Below are 18,635 nucleotides of genomic sequence, written 5' to 3'. Positions count from 1 at the left end.
ATCTCAAAGCTCCCGCCACACGGCACTCCAGAGACCATAAATTCAGGGATTACCAACATCACTGGCATGGTTCACATAGACTTATCTGTATTTGCACCATTATTTGTTCTTCACTCATCCTACTGATCTGCCTTGGACTATGAGCTGTAAAAAAACAGCAGGCACTGTGCAATATGATTTACTGAAAACCGACTGTGTTCCAAATACTGTTCCTTAACATCGATTCCTTCATTCAGTCCTCACAGCAACCTTCTAACGTAGGTCTTATTGTCTCCATTTTATAGATGAGAAAACTGAGGCTCCAGTGACATGACCTGGTCCTGCTCACGCGGGTGGCAGCCTCTCTGGCTTTCCCATTGGCCCTCTGGTCAGGAGGTCCCAGGGCACTTGAGGGGTTATCCAGTTCCAAGGGTGTGTTGAAAGAGACCAGGCTTAGGACACGACCCTGGTATGAAACCAAAGGCAACATGCACAAACCAAATCCCTTAGATATGGGCTCCTCTCTCAATTTTCTGCACAAATGGAGAGCAGCAGCAGTGCAGATAATCCAGAAGTCATTTCAACTTGCTTTGCAATGCATTTTTTTTTTTTTGCCAAGTCAGATTTCCCCTTCTAATTATATTTGGCTCAAACTGACATTAAAATGAATTTGTATTCTCACTTCACCGACGGCCTGGTAAGGGAAGAAGTCCCAGATGTGTGCAGGGTGATAGGCACATCAGTGTAGACTCAAACATCATCCAGGCAGTAGCCGACTGGGGATGGAGGCTGGAGAGCTGTCAGCGCTGGCAGCAGGAGAGCGTGGGAGAGGTGGTGGACAAAGATGGAGCGGGCTTCAGGGGCTTCTGGGAGTCCCCTCAAATCATCCCCAAAGTGCGGTCAAGCGGATAGCTTTCCACGGAGGTGGGGGCTGAGGCTCAGAGCAGCACATAGGGTTTGAGATCAATTGCTCAGGGTCTGGGATTAAAACCCAGGAGTCCACTGGACGACCAGGGAATCCCAATGAAGAAAACCCCAACTTCTCTCTGGGGCTTCACCTAACCCGTCTGCCTGCTCGCGCTCCCTTGTCTCTCTGTCTCTCTCTCTCTCTGCCCCCATCTGCCCATCTCAGCTTCTTTCCTTTTAATAACCTCCCAGTTAAGTGAATCGAATGGGAAGAAGCAGTTAAAAGCACCTCATGGCTTGACAATGCTGGGTAATGGAGCGAGCAGGGCCCCAGGCTGTTCCTGGGAGAATTTAGGAAGGGGGTGGAGAAGAAAAAAAAAACTCAACCAAGGACAAAGTTAATTTAGAAATCAGCTCAATAGGGTGGGAGTACAGATAGGGGAGAGGGAACTGGACACAAGAGGTTGGGAGATCTGGGGAAAGCACGCTTTATATAAACTGCCTTTGTTCCTGGAAATCATAATCCTTGGGAGGGACCTCACTCACTCCTTCGGATTCCTCAGCTCCTTCCATCCGGAGCAGGGGGCACAATCAGGGATTGTCCAAGCCCGGGATATCTTGAACAGCGCTGCATTCCAGAGGCTCCAGCCGCAGCCCCGGCCTCACATCTGTGGCTGTGCCCTCCCCCTGCCAGGCGGCCTCTTCCACTCCCCCCTCTCCGATAGCTAGACTTCAGCATTTTTCACATACCTCTCTTCCAGCGTTTATCTTACAGTATTGTCAATATCTGTTTATACATCCATCTCCCACACCCGCCCCAGAGTGGCTCAAGGACAAGGACCAAATCTCACTTACCTTTGGATCTCTGGTGCCTACATGCATGCCCAGCCCAGCCCAGCCATTAAAAACACACCAGTTTAGTGGGACACTGGCATGCACCCCTATGGCTCACTCCCATGGTGGGAATCTCCTTCAAAGGTTTCCATTTGAAAAGCCAGAGCCGGCTTCCTTGAAGACGTTTGAAGAATCTCCTAGGCTCAGCTCCCAAATGCACACACATCTCTGGCCACTGACCAGAGGAAATGGCCCAGGATTGACCCTGCAGGGACTAAATAAACCCAGATTGGCCCTCTGATGAAACCAGGTGGATCCCCTAGATTCTGGGAATGCAGACCCAGCCCAGGTTCCCAGAGAACATAGGACAAAGAACCTAGGTATCCACCAAGCTGCAGTGCTTACCACTGAACTCTGCCTCCGGGCATCTTTATCTTATTAGACCTGAGGATTTGAAGAGAAAAAAGGTCTCATCATTTCAAGCCTCCCCAACTCTGGTCACAGATCTGAGACTTCCCAAGGCGAACTGATTTTCTCTTAAGTTTTTCTGCTCACTTCCACCCAGTCAAGCCCGACCATCTGCCCATTTTTTTTTTTTTTTTTTTTTTTGCCAACTTAAGTGGCTGTAAACCTCAACAGTGGGTAAACCCCAACAGTGGGCTTCCCAGGTGGCACTAGAATCCACCTGCCCTTGCAGGAGACGCAAGAGATGGGTGTTTGAGCCCTGGATCGGGAAGAACCCCTGAAGGAGGGCATGGCAACTCACTCCAGTATTCTTGCCTGGAGAATTCCACGGACAGAGGAGCCTGGCGGGCTACAGTCCATGGGGGTCACAAAGAGTTGGACGTGACTGAGGGACTGAGCACACACGCACACAAACCTCTATAGTGGCTCCAACAGATGAGGAGTTTAAGACAAGAGGAGGGTTTGGTGAAGAATGAAGTAGGGATCACAACGTTTTTAACACTTCCTTTGCTTTAAAAACAGAAATCCCTGTTTCTTCCTTCTTACAGGAGGTCTCAGGCCTGGCATTTCCAGGCTTTTTTTGGGTCAGGCCCCAGACTACTGTTCTGGATCACCTCCATTATTTCTCCCTAACCCAAATCCTCAGCTGCCACCAGCCTCCATGGGCCTTGCGCATTCCAGCAGCCACACCTTGACTCGGGAAGTTCAGGCGGCCTGGTAATGCTCTCCCTCTTCCTGCCACATCCACATCCTGTCCATCCTTAGACCCGCTTCCTCCATGGAGCCTTTCCTGGCCTCTTCAGCCCACAGCAAGCTCCCCAGCTCTGACTGCGCTCACTGCTCTCCTGGCGCCAAATACACCCAAGCCTAGCATTACCTGGAACCTTTGCATATATTTGTACATCTTAGTTTCTGAAAGGGAAGGGACCATATGATATCGTGGGGTTTTTTTATTCCCCATAATGCCTACACAGGGCTTCCCTGGTAGCTCATAATGTATGTTTCATACATAGTAATATACATTTGCTGACTTGAAAAAAACTAACTCTCCCCATTTTATGGAAGAGTAAACTGACACCTTCAGAAGCTAAGTTATTTGCATCTAAATCACAAAGCGAGACACTTAAAGGCAAAGGTAGTATTTTATTCTTTTGGCAACACTGGTGCCTGGAACATAGTGTAAGCACACAACACATTTCTGTGGGATAAAGGAACCAAGTCCGGATTCTCTTCCCACACAGTGAGGATGGACTCCCTCAACTGCTTTAGAAGGAAAGAAGAGGCAGAGAAGAAAAGCATCACATGGCCAGTTGGGAAGAGGGATGTATGACTCTAATCTGGCCTGGAGTAGGGCAGGCTACAGGGACAGCCCTGCCAGCGCAGAGCACTGATACCTGCTGTCCCTTGCTGCCTCAAACCCAGTCCCCATGGCCTTCTGGGAGATTCTTCCATCACCTTCCCAGAGTCAGGCCCCTGGAGGAATGAAGCAGCAGCAGCATCTCCTGGGAAACTAATGGAATTTGCTAGGGAGTACTACAGAGTTCCACCCTGGATTTAAGACCCTGAATCCTGAGGAAGCTGGCTGGCTACAAGGCCCATTTATTTCAATATGATCCCAATTTTGTTAAATGGACTCAAGGAGGGCAGAGAGGAATGAGGCTTCAGCTCCCTGAGACTACAGAGGTTAATAAAAGTTGCTGGAGAAATTAAATGTGGAGGGGGAGAAATTGGGAGCTTGGAGAAAGTTGATGCAGGGTGGGGGAGAGCAGGATGGAGAAAGAAAAATGCGATCTTCAGCAAAAAAGAAAGTCAGCTTTCATCCCAGGAGCTCAAAGAACTCGGTCAGGTTGCACTGTCTGTGAATCAGTGGGTGGGAAGGTGTACGAGCGGGGGCTGCAGGACGGAGAGAGACCAGAATCACACAATGGGGAACCTGAGGGTTCCAACTTTCACAACCTTGTAGTGTGTGCATCTTCAGAGCAAGACAAGACAAAAACTCGTGCCTTCAAAGACTCTTCAGAGGATGGCTGCCATGGCTGGCAGGGGAATGGGACACAGAACACGGCTGTATTCTCTGGTGAATGGGTGGGCCGGGGGAAAGGGAGAGAGATCTATTCATAGGTGTATGGGGGTGAGAAGCGGCTGTGTATGCAAGTGCACAGGCGACCACGAGGAATCTACACGTGTGCACGTGGACACACACACTGCACAGTGAGACTTGCATGCGGCGGCAATGTGGAACGGGTGGGTGTGCCCATCCATCTTCAGGGGCTTCCCTCTGGAATCATTCCTGCCTCCCACTCCCACTTCCCTGCTTGGGATCTGGTCCTGGCTCTGTACTACTTAAATATATCATGTTGGCCAATCTGCTTAACTTCTTTGTTTTTCTTTGTCCACTCACAAAATGGGGATAACTCCTAACAGGTTACTGCCGGTACTTAAAAAAAATTTTTTTTAATTTATTTTTATTTTTGGCTGCACTGGGAGGCATGTGGGATCCTAGTTCCCCGATCAGGGATTGAACTCATGGCCCCTGTATTGGGAGCACAGGGTCTTAACCACTAGACTGCCTGGCAAGTCCTTACTGTTGGTATTAAATGAGTTACTAATGCAAGCAAAACACAAAGCAAGCTCTCCACAGGAGAGAACCGCCTTCTCTCTCACTTAGAATGGACTCATTTTCTTTCCTGACTCCTGAGACAGCCTCTCTTTGACATAACATTTCAGAATTGAGGACATGGCAGCCTCTTTGTTCTTTCCTGCTGACCACTGCCTGCCACTCCCCCGCTCCCAATCCCAGCCCTTTCCAGGTCAAAGCATCTTCCAGGACAGGGCCAAGTAAAGTGGCCTGGAGGCCTTGAGAAGAAACCAGGCAGGAGCTGGTAGATGGGGAAGGGACATAGCCTTCCCAGCTCTGGATGCATAGACAGGGATGTCCCTATCCTTGGTTGGAAACCATCCCCAAAATTGGGATGATGGAGGCATTTGCCCCTATCCCCTCCCTCCAGTCCAACCTCCCCTTAGCAAGTCATTTCAGCTCTCTAAGACTATTATATTATGTATTAAATGGGGGAAATAATAACTACACTGCTCGTATCATAGGACAGTTGTAATATATCTACCAAATGAGACTGTACATGTGAAAAAGTTGCTAAAATTGGAACGCACTATATAAATACAGGACTTCCCTGGTGGCTCAGTGGCTGAAAAAAAAAAATCCACCTGCCAATGCAGTAGATGCAGCTTTGAACCCTAGATGGGGAAGATCCCCTGGAGAAGGAAATGGCTACCCACTCCAGTATTCTTGATTGGGAAATCTCACGGACAAAGGAGCCTGGCAGCTTACAGTCCATGGATTCACAAAAGTATCCGACGCAACTTACTTAGTGACTAAACAACACAAAGTTAAAAAGACTCTACAAGTGGGAAGACGAGATCTGCGGCATTACAAACCTCCTGCTCCTGACAGACAAGGAGTTCCCATCCCCACTAAATAAAACAGATGGTCATCCAAGCAAGACAGCAAGATGCTGGTGGTCTAGGCATCTCGGCTGAGCCCTGGGGGAGCAGGCTGAGCCAGGCACCAGGAGGAGCACGGTGTCACTGTGGGGAAGAAGAGCAGGAAGGCGCCCTCTTTTGCCCTCCAAAGCCACCTCAACCGAAGGGAGGCCACCGCACAGGTGCCTCTGCGGTGAAGGGTGCCCAGGGGACCATGGGCTTTGTAGTAAAGCAAAGAGTTTGAATCTGTTGGGATCTAATACTCCCGGGATGGCCCTGAGCAAGTTAATTAAAATTGGCTTTGGTTTCCTCATCCTTAAAATGGGGGTAACACTTCCTTCACGAGGGCATTGTTAAAAGGAATAAACAATGAGTGTGAAGAGCGCACAGTAGGGATTTGACAAGAAGTCATTTTGATGCTTTGGTTGGGAGACCACCTCTTCTACAGTCACTTTTCCCTACCCTAGGGCAGGCAGGGCCTCCCAAAGCAGATGAGAACACCAGACCCCAGCCTCTGTGTCTGCCAGGGACGGGGCTGAGTTAGAAGCTCACCGTCTTGGTTTTCTCCCCAGGCCCCCACTCAGTGGGGCCCCCACCCCCTGACTCTCCACAAGTCAGTCTTGCCCGTTGCAGGGGTAGTTTCCAAGTTTGCGGCTCACAGACCTATAAAGGCTGTGTGTAATTTTAGAAACAAACACAAAGCTGCAAACCTTTCCATTCGCCAAGTAAAGCGCTTTTTACGGGACTTCCCTGGAGGTCCGGTGACTAAGGCTTCATGCTCCCAATGAAAGGGACCCAAGTTCAATCCCAGATCAGGGAACTAGATCCTACTTGTTGTAACTAAGACCCGCAGCAGTCAAATAAATACAAAATATAAATAAACAAGCAAAAAATTAAAAGTCATTTATGGTCACTGTTATATTACCAAAGAAAAACCCGTTAAACACCCAAAAATGTAGGACAGAATCTCAGAATAAAAGATGGTTTTAGGAATTTGAATGAATTTCCATTTATGAGCACTCTCTCCTTTTTCCTCTGAGTTTTCCTTCAGCTCTGGATCAGGAAGGACCCAGTCCTGGCTCAGCATCTATCCCTGCTGGCATGTGGGATCCCAGTCAAAGGAAGGTGGGGGAAGTATTTGAGAGGAGCTGATTCCCCAGCCATTAACACCATCAAGATACCCAACCTGTCTAAACCTCGATTTCTCAGCCATGAAATGGGGATAATTACAGAGCCGATCTCAGGGGGCTGTTGTACAGATTAAATTAGATAATGCAAATAAAGTAGTTAGCACAAGGGCTCCATAAATGATCCATATGATTTCCAGACTCTGAAACGCTGCCACCTCGGGGCTAGCGTTCCTCATTTCTCATAAGAGCTTTGGCTCCTTCTCACTAGAATGCCACCCTCTTCCACTTGGTCCTCTTCTTCCCCAAACCCTTCCTGAGGTCTCCAACCAAGGCTGGTTAGCCTCCCCTTCTGGGTCCTCCACAACCCAGTTCTCTCCACAAAAGATACAAGGCAGAGGTGCTGGAGCCCAGGACCAAGAATCTGGGCTGCTGGAGTGAGAAAACAAAAAGAGAAGGAGGAGCTGGAAAGGAAGCAAGCAACTGGGCTGCCCGTGTCCAGCCACGAAGTCCTAATAGAAGCACTGGCAGGGCATGTCTTTCCAGACATTGCTCCATGCACCTTATGTGGATTAACACGCCATTGCCACCGTATGAAATGTTATTTCTATCCTGACTGTACAGACGAGCAAACTGAGTCACAGAGAAAGCACACAGCTTGTTCAAGCTGACACAACTATCCAGTGGCCTGGGGGGAAAGGGGTTTAGCCAGGGAGCTGGACAGGAGTCTGTGATTTAAGACCATTTAATACTGCCTCCTTCCAACACCGTAGCGCTCTCATCGAGTCAATCAATTGATCAGATATTTAAGGGCACTCATCGCACTTAGCACTGTGTCAGAAAGTGAAAGGATAAAAGAGAAATGAAGACTTAGTCCCAGAGGATATAAAGCTCTAAAGGAGTTTTCAGCAGAGCACTTGGTTCTCAGGTCAACATGGGGTGAGAGCCAAGGACAAGGCTGGGCTGCTTCATCCCTACCCCACCAGAGAGCCACGGGCAGAGGAGACAACAGGGACAAGGCTGGGCTGCCTCATCCCTACCCCACCAGAGAGCCACGGGCAGAGGAGACAACCAACCATGCAACCATGGGAGCCAGCGGAAGGTGGGAGGCCTAGACAGCTTCTCCTCCTCTTCCTGATCCAGGAGCTTCTGGGGTCCAGAGCGATAGCTGGAGGTAGTGCTAGGCCCTGAAAACTGGGTCTACACCCTTCTCTTGGGGTCTGAGCAGAAGTCCAATCAAGGTCAAGGAGAGGGACCAGGTATCCTGATTTCTGCCGTGTCTCCCGCTGCTCTTCCCCAATCTCAAGATCCTGCTTTGGGTCAGAAATGTGGGCCATCTGAAGTGTGTGTGTGTGTGTGGGGTGGGGGGGCACGATGAGAAGGGAGTCCATTCCCAGCTACTCTTTTTTCCAGACTCTTGTTCTCTGTCTGGATGTAGCTGTACTCAGGCAGTTGAATACTGGGAATTTAGGAGGCCCTGGGGCCTCTTCCCATTACTCCTCGCCACCCTGCCAAGTGGTGGCAGGGATGCCCAGGGGACGTCTAGGGGCTGGAGGGACACATTTTTCCCCTACCCCAACCTCCACCCTCCCCTGGAGGCAGCTCCCGCCCCGAGCCGGCCTGTCATCCCACATTGCTCTGATTAGCTATAATCTTTCTTTTTCAATTTCTCCTCCCTGAGACTGGGGAGCGAGAAAATCTCCCAGAAAATGAATAAATATTTCAATTTTCGGCGCAATCAGTCTGAGGAGCCAGCGCATGATGGAAACGGGGGGAAGGATAATGGTTTTCATTTAGATAAGATACAGAAAATTATTTAGTGAAAAATGAAGATTGATGAAGCCCATTGAAATTCTTTAAAACGCGATTTTTATTTCTCTGCCTAGGCTGAACGTTCCCTTCCTCTCTCCTCTCCGCTCCCCTCAATTCAACTGCCTTCTCCTCCCACCTTCTCCGCACTTGCCCATCACCCTCCCTCAAAAGCCTGGCGACCCCCCTCAGTTTCTCCTCTCACTGCCCCAGTCCCTGCCTACAACTCCTTCTTTCTAAGGATGGAGGCTGAGGAGAGAGGTCCTGCCACCGCCCCCCTCCTCTCCTGCCCAGTCCCGTGAGCATCCCCGTCTTCCCAGGTCCCTACTCCTTCCAACCCTGCCTGCTCTCCAGTCCCTGTTCAGCCTCCCAGGAACACTCAGGAGTGACTTCCTCTCCCCTCTGCTCTATCCTCTCCCTTTTGCTCCCTTTGGTATCCCCCCTCCCACCCCCAAATACTTGTGTACACTTTCATCAGGTCTTGCTTTCACCCTTGCAGGATGATGGGCGACGGAAGCTCAGCTAACCCCTGACCCCTCCCCCGCCAAGACAGAAAGGCACCCAACACTCTTCTTCTCTTGGAGCCTTCCATCCTGCCTCAGTCCACATGCCTCTCCTGTTTGCGAACTGCAGCTTTTGTTCCTTGAAGCTTGTTCGTATCCATGTTGCTGACACATTAAGGCTGCAGGAAAGGGGCAGACAGACGCTGGCCCCCAGCACATACCAGTACTGACCCAGCTGACCCCTCCCCCACCGCGGTGGGCCCTCCTCCCCTCCCCCTCCTCCAGCAGCCTGGCTGAACAAAGTCAGAACTTAAGTCATCCTCCCAACTTTCTGCCAAGTGGCTGGCTTGGCCTGCCAACCTCAGGACCAGGCCTCCTTTCCCCCAGCACCACTTCCACCCCACTCACACTATGAACGTGGGCCCTACCCAAATGCTAAGTATGCATGTGTGTGACCCAGGGGGGTGGGAGCCTTAGGGACATGATGGGAGGCCCGCCCCCACCAACTCTGCCAGGCTTTGCCTTCAGAGGCAGGAGGGCCCCGCCGGGAGGAGAGGGGAGGGGTCCAATACAACATCCCACCCCTAAACACACACCCACTAGGCCAGGAAGGGAACCGGTAGCAGGGCCTCGCCTGAGGGTGCTCGGTGCCCAGTAACTTTCCTCTTCCCAGATCCACCCTCCCACCACCACCCAAGAGGAGCCCACCTCCTCCATTTTGTTGCCTGAACATCTCCATAGGTATCTGCCTATAGGAATGCCAGTTCAAGTTTCTTTGTTTGCTGGAGGGTTGGGATTCACAGAAGGGTTTCTGTGTGTGGGTCCGTATTGTGTCCTCGCAAACGCCCAACTGCATACATGTACTGTGTCTGTGAGTTATGGTGTGTTTGGGTGCTCGAATACGCTGCTATGGGGGAGGAATCTGTCTTCCTCGGATGTGTCAGTGTCTTTGTGTATATGTGTCTGTCTTCGTGTGGGGAATGCTCGCGGGTATGTCTGTCTCAGTAGGTGAATAGTCTGTCTCGGTGTCTAGGACTGGATTTTGGTGTTTGTATGTCAATCTCTCTGTGTCAGCTCCATCTTGGGGGCGGGGGTAGAGTGGGGGGGCGGCTAGCTCAGCAGGGTTAAGTCTTCCTTAGAGTCAGATCCAAGAGACAAGAATCCACTCAAACAGAGCCCAGTAGGGGCTGAAGTCTGGGCCCTCGGTTTCTTCAGTTCCCCTGCCGCCCCGCCAGCCCAGCCTTGGGATACACTAACATCCTCATCTCTTTCAACCTCTCCCGCATCTCTCAACCTCTCCTCCATCTCCCAGGCTCTTCCCAGCCGATCCCAAATAAAGCTACATCGGTACTTTTCTGACCCGAAGGTGTTAGCCGCCCCCGACTCCCGCCGCCCCAGCGAATGGCCACTTCCATACCCAGCGGGCCAGAAGCTGCCTTTGGAACTCCACTCCAGACAGGGAGCCTCCGCGGGCAAGGGTTCAAATCCCCACCAGAGGCCCCGAGGCACCCCTCCCTTCCTCTGGAGGGGGCAGCCCCAGGCAGTCTGGAGCCGCGGCTCAGACTCAGCCACGCCAGGGGCTAGGCTGAAGGAGGGCCGGGATTCCCTCAGCTACATCTTCGGCAGCCTGGGTCCCCCGCTTTCCGCGCACCTCCGTCCCCCGAATCTGAGATCCCACCCTCTTCCCAGCCTTCCCTCCCGCCGGGATCCAGGCGTCCGGACTCCGGGTCTCAGAGGGTGGAGGTGAGTAGAGCTGCCAGAGGCTCCGGAAAAGACTTTGAGCGGTCGGATCCCTTTTTCACCCCGACCCCCGGCCCTCGCGGCCCCGATTCTCGGTTCTCCCGCGCAGCCAGAGGAAACAACTTGGGCAAATCAACGGAAAACTCCTCCCCGCAGCCCCCGTTACTCCGCGCGGGGACCCAGCCCCCACCTCGTGGCGTCCTGACCCCCGGGGACCCGCCGCTGGCTGCCGAGCCCCTCGGCGTTCCCCGGGTCGGGGCGCACACTCCGGCCCCCGGGGGAAGCGTGAAGGGGAGCAAGGGCAGGAGCGGGAGGAGCTGGGGGGTAGGGGAGCTTACCTTGGGAGAAAGTGTCGGAGAGAGTGAGGATCCAGACGAGGAGGCTCAGCATGCTGTCCTTCCGCCGTGCGCCCGCCCGCGGCTGGGGCCCGGAGTTGGCGAGGGAGCGAGAGGAGCGGGCTGGGGAGGAGGGGAGCCCGGGAGCCCGCCCCCCGCCCGCCCGCGCCCGCCCCTGCACACTCACACGCACACTCACTCGCGCGCACAAACTCACTTCCCTTCCCTCCGCTTCTCTTTTATCTCTCCTTCCTCGCGGTCCCGTCTCTCTCTCTCTCTCTCCCTCTCTCTCGCCCCCCTTTCCTTCCCCCTCGCCCTTTTATTATTTCTCGCCTGGAGCTTTATCTCTCCGGGTCTCTTTCGCTCTCTGCTCTCCCTTTCTCCCCCCTTGTCTTCCTTCCCTCTCTCCCTCCGTCCCTCCTCCTGACGTCTACTCTCCCTCCGACGGCGCCTCCCTCCACAGCCCTCCCCTTGCCCCCCCCAGTGCGCGCGCACACACACACTCACACCCCTCGCTGCAACTGAGATGGACGGAGCGCCAAGAGAGAAAGCGGTGGAGGGCAAAGCGGGTAACAACGTGAGAGTCGCAGGCGCTGGGGCAGAGACGGCGGGACCCCTGCCCACCCGCACCTCCCTCCCATCTATATACACAGCCCTGGTCCCAGGCTACCGAACTAGGCAGTGGATTGGGGAGGCGGGGCATGGGCTGAGGATCAGCTTCTAGCCCAGGGGATGACTGTGGTGGGGAAGGGTGTGTGAGTGTTTGTGTGTGTTTGGGTGTGTGTAAGCGTGTTTGGGAGAGGAGGGGGTGGGCAGGCGGTGGTTCATGGAATCAAAATGCTTAAAATCCTTTTTTTTCTTTCTCTCTCTCTTGTTAATTCCACACCCAGAATCTAACCTCTGGATTCTCAAATTGGGAATTCTCAATTGACTTAGGAATGCTGGGGGTGGGGAAGGAATCACTCCTCTTCCCACCTTCTAAAGGCAAAGCTGGAGAATTCCAGCTGCTTCCTGGATTGGTCTGAGGTCCCCGCCAGGGGGCCTCACCCAGCACACAGTGGGGCCAGGCTGTGTTGGAGTCCTCAGCTGGTGGAGGGCAGGAGTAAATGACTCCTTCCTTTGTTCATCTTATCTTCCCCTCCGGAAAGAGAAGTACTCAACTGGAGGGCTTCAAATAGCGAAGAGGAGGACAGCCACAGGAGGCACAGAGTTTGAGATCCTTTGGGGTTGAGGGTTCTGGGTGCTGGGGAGAAGGAATTCCTGGTGAGATTGATGAAGGCATTCAATAGGGGTCTCCTCTTTCTTAACAGCCAGCCTCTCTCCCAACCCCTAACTAGATGCTTCTGCTCACAGCACCGGGGGTGCCTGAACCTCTGGGTCCTAGGCAATGAGTTGAGGATACATAACAGAAATCGCACAGGAATTGCACAACTTTACAAAATTGGTCTAGAGAGGTCTCCACTTCTTTCCTCCCAGATCTTAAGTCTCCTGGGTCCCTCATTACCCGCCAAGATTCTGGATTTCAGCCCCCGGAGCCAAGGTTCATGGCTCTTTGGTGCCCTCTGCTGGTTTGAGGCAGTTATGATGCCTCTTTCTTCCACAGATAACTGACTCTAGGCTGAATGGTCCAGGTACATCCACGTAGGAGGACACAGAAACACAAACTCACATTCAGAAGCATTCTATGCACAGACCAGAGGGTCCTTCATATGTTCTAAAACACATGTGTACGGTCAAACACACAGTTTAAAAATAAAGAGTATACCTAACCCAGAGAAATAGGAATAAATATAATCACAAATACATACAAACAGCCGCGCATCAGCATGCAGACACAAGGGCTTTTAATTTACTCATCATTAATCTTGCATTTTGCAGATATTCTTGCATCTTGCATTCTTCAATGTTTGTTTATGTTCCAGTCATAATTTTAGGCCCTGGAGCTATAGCAATGAAAAAACAAACAAAAAAAAAAATTTTTTTTTTTTTACAAAGTCCCTCCCTCAGAATATTCTATACTGGAGACCAGGAAGAGGCAATAGAAAAATAATAGAAAACACAAGGTTGTAGTAAATGCTATGAGAGACAAATAAAGCAAGATACAATGAATAGGGAGTGGAAGGAAAGGAGCAATTGCTACTCTTTCCAGAGTCAGGGAAAGCTGCTCTGCTAAAATAACATCTAAGCAGATACCTGAAGAAACTGAGAGATACAGGTGGTCAGGCAGGCATCTAAGTGGAGATTGTAGCAGGTAGGTAGAAACAGCAAGTATAATAGAAGGGCCCTGAGGAAGGGATGCTCTTGGAATATCATCTGTGAGACAGCCTTTTCTCCTTTTTATTCTGCATGGAAAGGAGGCCGGCGGCAATACTATTTAGGAAAATTTTCGAAGAAAAAAATCCAGAGCCAAGGAAGAGAATATTCTTCGCTTAGTGAGTGCTTCCTGTCTACCTTCTGCTATTCAGGTTTGATGGTGATTCTCAATGTGACGAGGGACTGGGTTATCAGAGCTTTACCCTTCCCTTGGCCTTTTATCTCACTTCGAAACCCCAGCAACAGAGAAGCTAAATTTCTTTAGATCCTTAACAGCCAAATAGTAATCTCACTCCCCTCTCCTGGTCCCTTAACTTCCCACCCTGCCTGCTCCCTTTAATCTCTGATTCTTACCAGCTCTGTTCACAGCAAACACAATTCTCCAGACTCCCCTCCACAAAAGCCAGTCAACATTCCAGATGCCAAAGTTTAAGACCCCATCTCCAGCCAAGGGTCTTCAACATCAGCTGTGTATTAGATCTCCTGAGGGACCTTTAAAAAACACCAGTGCTTTGGCCTCACTCCCAAAGATTAATTGTTCTGTAGTGAATCCCAAGCATCAGGATTTAACCTCCCCAGGGAATTCTGATGGGCAGCCAGGGTTGAGAACCAGGAAGCAAGCCCCTGCTTTCCAGGCATTGACCTCAGCAAGGCCACACACCATGGGGTGCTGTACCCTCTTCCCTCCACCAGCAGTTTTGCTTCCTGCTAATCCTGCTTCTTCCTCCCCTCCTTGTAGGGAGGACCCCAGTCAAGCTCTCACAACTTTCTTCCATTCTAATCTCTCTCACGGTAATATTCACAATTCTAATTGGATTAACTGAGTCTACTGGAATTTAATCACATAACTTTCATCAAACTGGGGACATCGTGGGGTTGAGTCTCCAGTATCTGATGGATGGTCCTGGAAGCAAAGCCTGTGTCTTTTCCATCAGACTAGACATAACCTCCCCAGGTCAGGATATCTGCCTCCCCATCAAACTTCGGGCCTTTGGAGCAAGACCTAAGCATGTCCTCTCAGCCTGGAGCTCCCCAGGGGCAAGGAAGAAGCTGGGAACCCCTCTCCACAGCAGAGATGCAGCAGAATATTTGAAGCAAGACACATGAGCATAGAAACCACCCAAGGCGATCCTAATCCAGGTTCTGCCCCTTACTTTCCGTGTTACCTTGGGTAGCTTATTTACCGCCCCCCCCCTGCCTTTCTAATCCTTGATTTCTTCATCTGAAAGCAGAGATAATAATAGTACTTACTTTATGGAGTGGTTGGGAAGATTAAATGGGTCAATATCCACATAGCTCTTACAACAGTGCAGAGCACCGAGTGAGAAGTAAATGCTAGCTGTGATTAATTTCAATTTGGGAGGTCCCCAAAGCAGGGACCTTTCCAGTCTTCCTCCTGCTGGATTAATCTTTATCCCCATGCCCGGGGCCCTGCCCACAGAGAAGTGTGCAGGTGTGGAGGTGGAGGAAGTAATCCCTAAGGATGCAACTTCACCCTGAAAAAAAGGAGAGAAGCAGCCAGAGGTTGTATATGGAGTGAAGAGAAATATTAATAATTTTTTGAGCACAAAAGCAAAGAGATCAAGAGGTCAGGGAGTGAGAGGAAGGCAAATTATGACCATCAGCAGCAGAAGCCACCCTGAGAGACGGAAATGAATTCTTTGTTTCAATGAGGGCTAAGAACAGCAGAACAATTCTATAAATTGTCCTCTTTCCCCCCAGAGGGGGTGGAGGATTGTGTTCCTGCTGCTTATCAGAAACTCAAAAGGGAAAGGCCAAGATCCTGATTTTCAGCCTGGAAAGTAATCCTGACCGTAAGGGAAACCCTGAGTCCCTAAGAGTGAGGAGCTGCTGGAGGTCTCCGTGTCTCTCCCGCTGCTATAGAGACTACAGCCCAGAGCAGTGAGAGAAGCACCTCTTCTTCCAAAGTACCCCCCAGCAAAGGGGCTTGCTTTCACTCCTGCTCCTGTTTTGTGTCTTAGAACCTAGGTAATAGTGTAAGTTCTTCCAGATACCAGGCCTTGGGCTTTCCTGCTGCTATACCAGTCTGTTTTCTCTTGTTCTCCTTTTCGTTACGATGCCCAGCCTTGTTCAGTTCAGGCGCTCGGTTGTGTCCAACTCTGTGACCCCATGGACTGGAGCACACCAGGCTTCCCTGTCCATCACCATCTCCCAGAGCTTGCTCAAAATCATGTCCATCGAGTTGATGATGCCATCCAATGATCTCATGTTCTGTCATCCCCTTCTCCTCCTGCCTTCAATCTTTCCCAGCATCAGGGTCTTTTCCAATGAGTTGGCTCTTTGAATCAGGTGGCCAAAGTATTAGAGCTTCAGCTTCAGCATCAGGCCTTCCAGTGAACATTTAGGACTTATTTCCTTTAGGATTGACTGGTTGGATCTCCTTGCAGTCCAAGGAACTCTCAAGAGTCTTCTCCAACACCACAGTTCAAAAGCATCAATTTTTTGGTGCTCAGTTTTCTTTATGGTCCAACTCTCACATCCATCCATGACCACTGGAGAAACCATAGCTTTGACTAGATGGACTTTTGCTGGCAAAGTAATGTGTCTTCTTTTTAATATACTGTTTAGGTTGGTCATAGCTTTCCTTCCAAGGAGTAAGGGTCTTTTAATTTCACGGCTACAGTCACCCTGCTTTGAGATGTATGAAAATCGGAGCAGAGACAGAGGACAGGCTTAATGGTGATGGGGAGAGATTCAGATCTGCACTGTGAGGGATGTGGGAGGGGGCTGGGGGCGTGAGGAAGAGCAACAGCAGCTGAAGTGTTCTGACCAACTCTTAGTGGTCCCTTGGGGGAGGGTGCACCAAGGAATCGGGCTACTTAGATAAGGCATGGGTGTCAGAGGTTATCTGAGGGGGCACTGCTGCTACGGAAGCAAAGGGCTAAAGACTAGACTTCAGAAGGGACCATCTACTAAGGAGGAGTGTCTAAAATATTGAGGGGTGATTTGGATAGGCTGAAGCTGCTCTGAGGCAGGGACATAGAAAGAATGACCTTGGCAAAGACAGGCTCCCAGGGTGTGTTTACCAGGCACCAGCCTTGCCTGTGAGCGACTGTGATCCATTCCTTCCCACCCACTTCAGCCCCCTCTTTCTCACTGCATCACATCCCAGCTCCAACATGGGGAGACAATTTGTGCTAAATGGACCAGTTATCTCTTATTAGGTTTAATGAGGATTTCATTGCCTCAGCTCACAGGGATTGGAAGATTCCTGCTTCAAATGAGCAGCCCAGTTGAGGAGATCAGCTCAGAGAAAGAGGAGAGAGCCAGGGCTCAGGGGCCCTGGGCAGGGGCACAGAAGGAGGGGAGTGGGTAGGGGTGTGGGTATTGAGGAGGGGAGAGTGGGAAATAGATTTAATTAGGAAAAAATGGAAAGAAATGTCAACTAATGACTCAAATGTCAAGCTCCAGAACTATATGAAGCCTCAAAAAACATGAGGCCCATTCTCCCTTGAAATGGTGAAATGACAAAGCAAATTATAGTAGAGGAAGATAAGACTGGGATCAGAAGCCAGGTCTCTTGCCTCTTAGGCCAGGATTGACTTGCGTGCATATCTTGTTAACTTCAGCTCCCCATCCCTGCACCCCAGATCCATTCCAGTACTTTTATCAGTAAAGTCAACCCATAAGTCCAAACAGCTCTGATCATAGCTCCGTAGCTCTGGTCTCCTGTCGGTATCTGAAAATCAGAGACTCAACTAAGCAGAAGGGGGAGTTATGAAGGAGAAAGGAAGTGTCTCTCTCGTCTACCTTTGGCCCTTGCTTTTAGTTCCTTGGATCCTATCCCCAAGTTCACAGTCTCCCCATTTTTAGCATTCCTTGGTGCTTCTTCAGAGACCTAAAACTTCCCATCATTAGATCTATTTAGCATCAGGATTGGCTGTGAGAGTTATGGTTTATGTTTACATTCAAGCTAGACATGAGATCAAGCTGGCAGCTAAGATTATGGTCAGAAGTTATATTAAGGTCACTGAACAACATAGTAGGTTTAAGAGTGACGTTGAATAAGGTTCACACGAGCGGAAATATACAGTTAGGCTTACTTAACCCTCATTATGTGCTTAGTCACTTAGTCATATCCAACTCTTTGTGACCCCATGGACTGTAGCCCACAGGAATCTAACCCAGGTCTCCCGAATTGTAGGTGGATTCTTTACCATCTGAGCCACCAGGGAAGCCCCAACCCTTATTATGTGTGTGTGAAAGTCACTCAGTCATGTCCAACTATTTGCAACCCCAGGGACTATACAGTCCATGGAATTCTTCAGGCCAGAATACCAGAGTGGGTAGCTGTTCCCTTCTCCAGGGAATCTTCCCAAACCAGGGATAGAACCCAAGTCTCCAGCATTGCAGGCAGAGTCTTTACCAACTGAGCTATCAAGGAAGCCCTACCCTTATTATAAGAGGACTCATTACTTTAAAGCACAACCCTTAACTATGTTGGGCTTCCCTGGTGGCTCCGAGGGTAAAGCGTCTGCCTGCAATGTGGGAGACCTGGGTTCGATCCCTGGTTCGGGAAGATCCCCTGGAGAAGGAAAAGGCAAGCCACTCTGGGACTCTTGTCTGGAAAATCCCATGGACGGAGAAGCCTGGTAGGCTACAGTCCATAGGGTCACAACGAGTCGGACATGACAGAGCGACTTCACTTTCACTTTTTTAACTATGTCACTCCAGGAAGGAAGGATTAGGAGTTGGAGATTAGCTGACACAAACTATTATATATAGAATGGATAAATAACAAGATCCTACCATATAGCACAGGGAACTATATTCAATACCCTGTAATAAACCAGAATGGAAAAGAATATGAAAAAGAGTGCATATATATATATAATATGTATAACTGAATCACTTTGCTGTATAGCAGAAATTAACATTGTGTATAAACTATACTTCAATTAAAAAAGAAAACAAAGTTGGACTTCCCTGGTAGCACAGTGGGTAAGAATCCATCTGGTAATGTAGGGGACATCCCTGGTCAGGGAAGATTTCACGTGCCTTGGAGCAGCTAAGCCCAGGCACCGCAACTACTGAGCCCGAGCTTGCTGAGACCAGTGACCCTGTGTGCCACAACTGCTGAAGCCCAAGTGCCCTAGAACCTGCGC

The 18,635-nt window shown here is 50.4% G+C and overlaps 1 protein-coding gene across 4 annotated transcripts in view; it reads right to left on the bottom strand.

Annotated features, from left to right (window-relative positions):
* KIRREL1 (kirre like nephrin family adhesion molecule 1) overlaps positions 1 to 11,593 on the bottom strand; it is a 104,722-nt gene extending 93,129 nt beyond the window's left edge. For 2 of the 4 annotated variants that reach the window (XM_070365744.1, XM_070365749.1), the window contains exon 1: positions 11,200 to 11,593. In XM_070365744.1, coding sequence (XP_070221845.1) covers positions 11,200 to 11,251 — 52 coding nt within the window. In that variant the 5' untranslated portion in view covers positions 11,252 to 11,593. The remainder of the gene's footprint in view (positions 1 to 11,199) is intronic. The other 2 variants (XM_070365733.1, XM_005910589.2) reach the window with 1 other exon arrangement.
* Positions 11,594 to 18,635: the final 7,042 nt, after the last annotated feature.

This window comes from Bos mutus, chromosome 3 (assembly GCF_027580195.1).
Source record: "Bos mutus isolate GX-2022 chromosome 3, NWIPB_WYAK_1.1, whole genome shotgun sequence".
Lineage (NCBI taxonomy): Eukaryota > Metazoa > Chordata > Mammalia > Artiodactyla > Bovidae > Bos > Bos mutus.
This window is presented reverse-complemented; position numbering and strand designations above follow the sequence as displayed.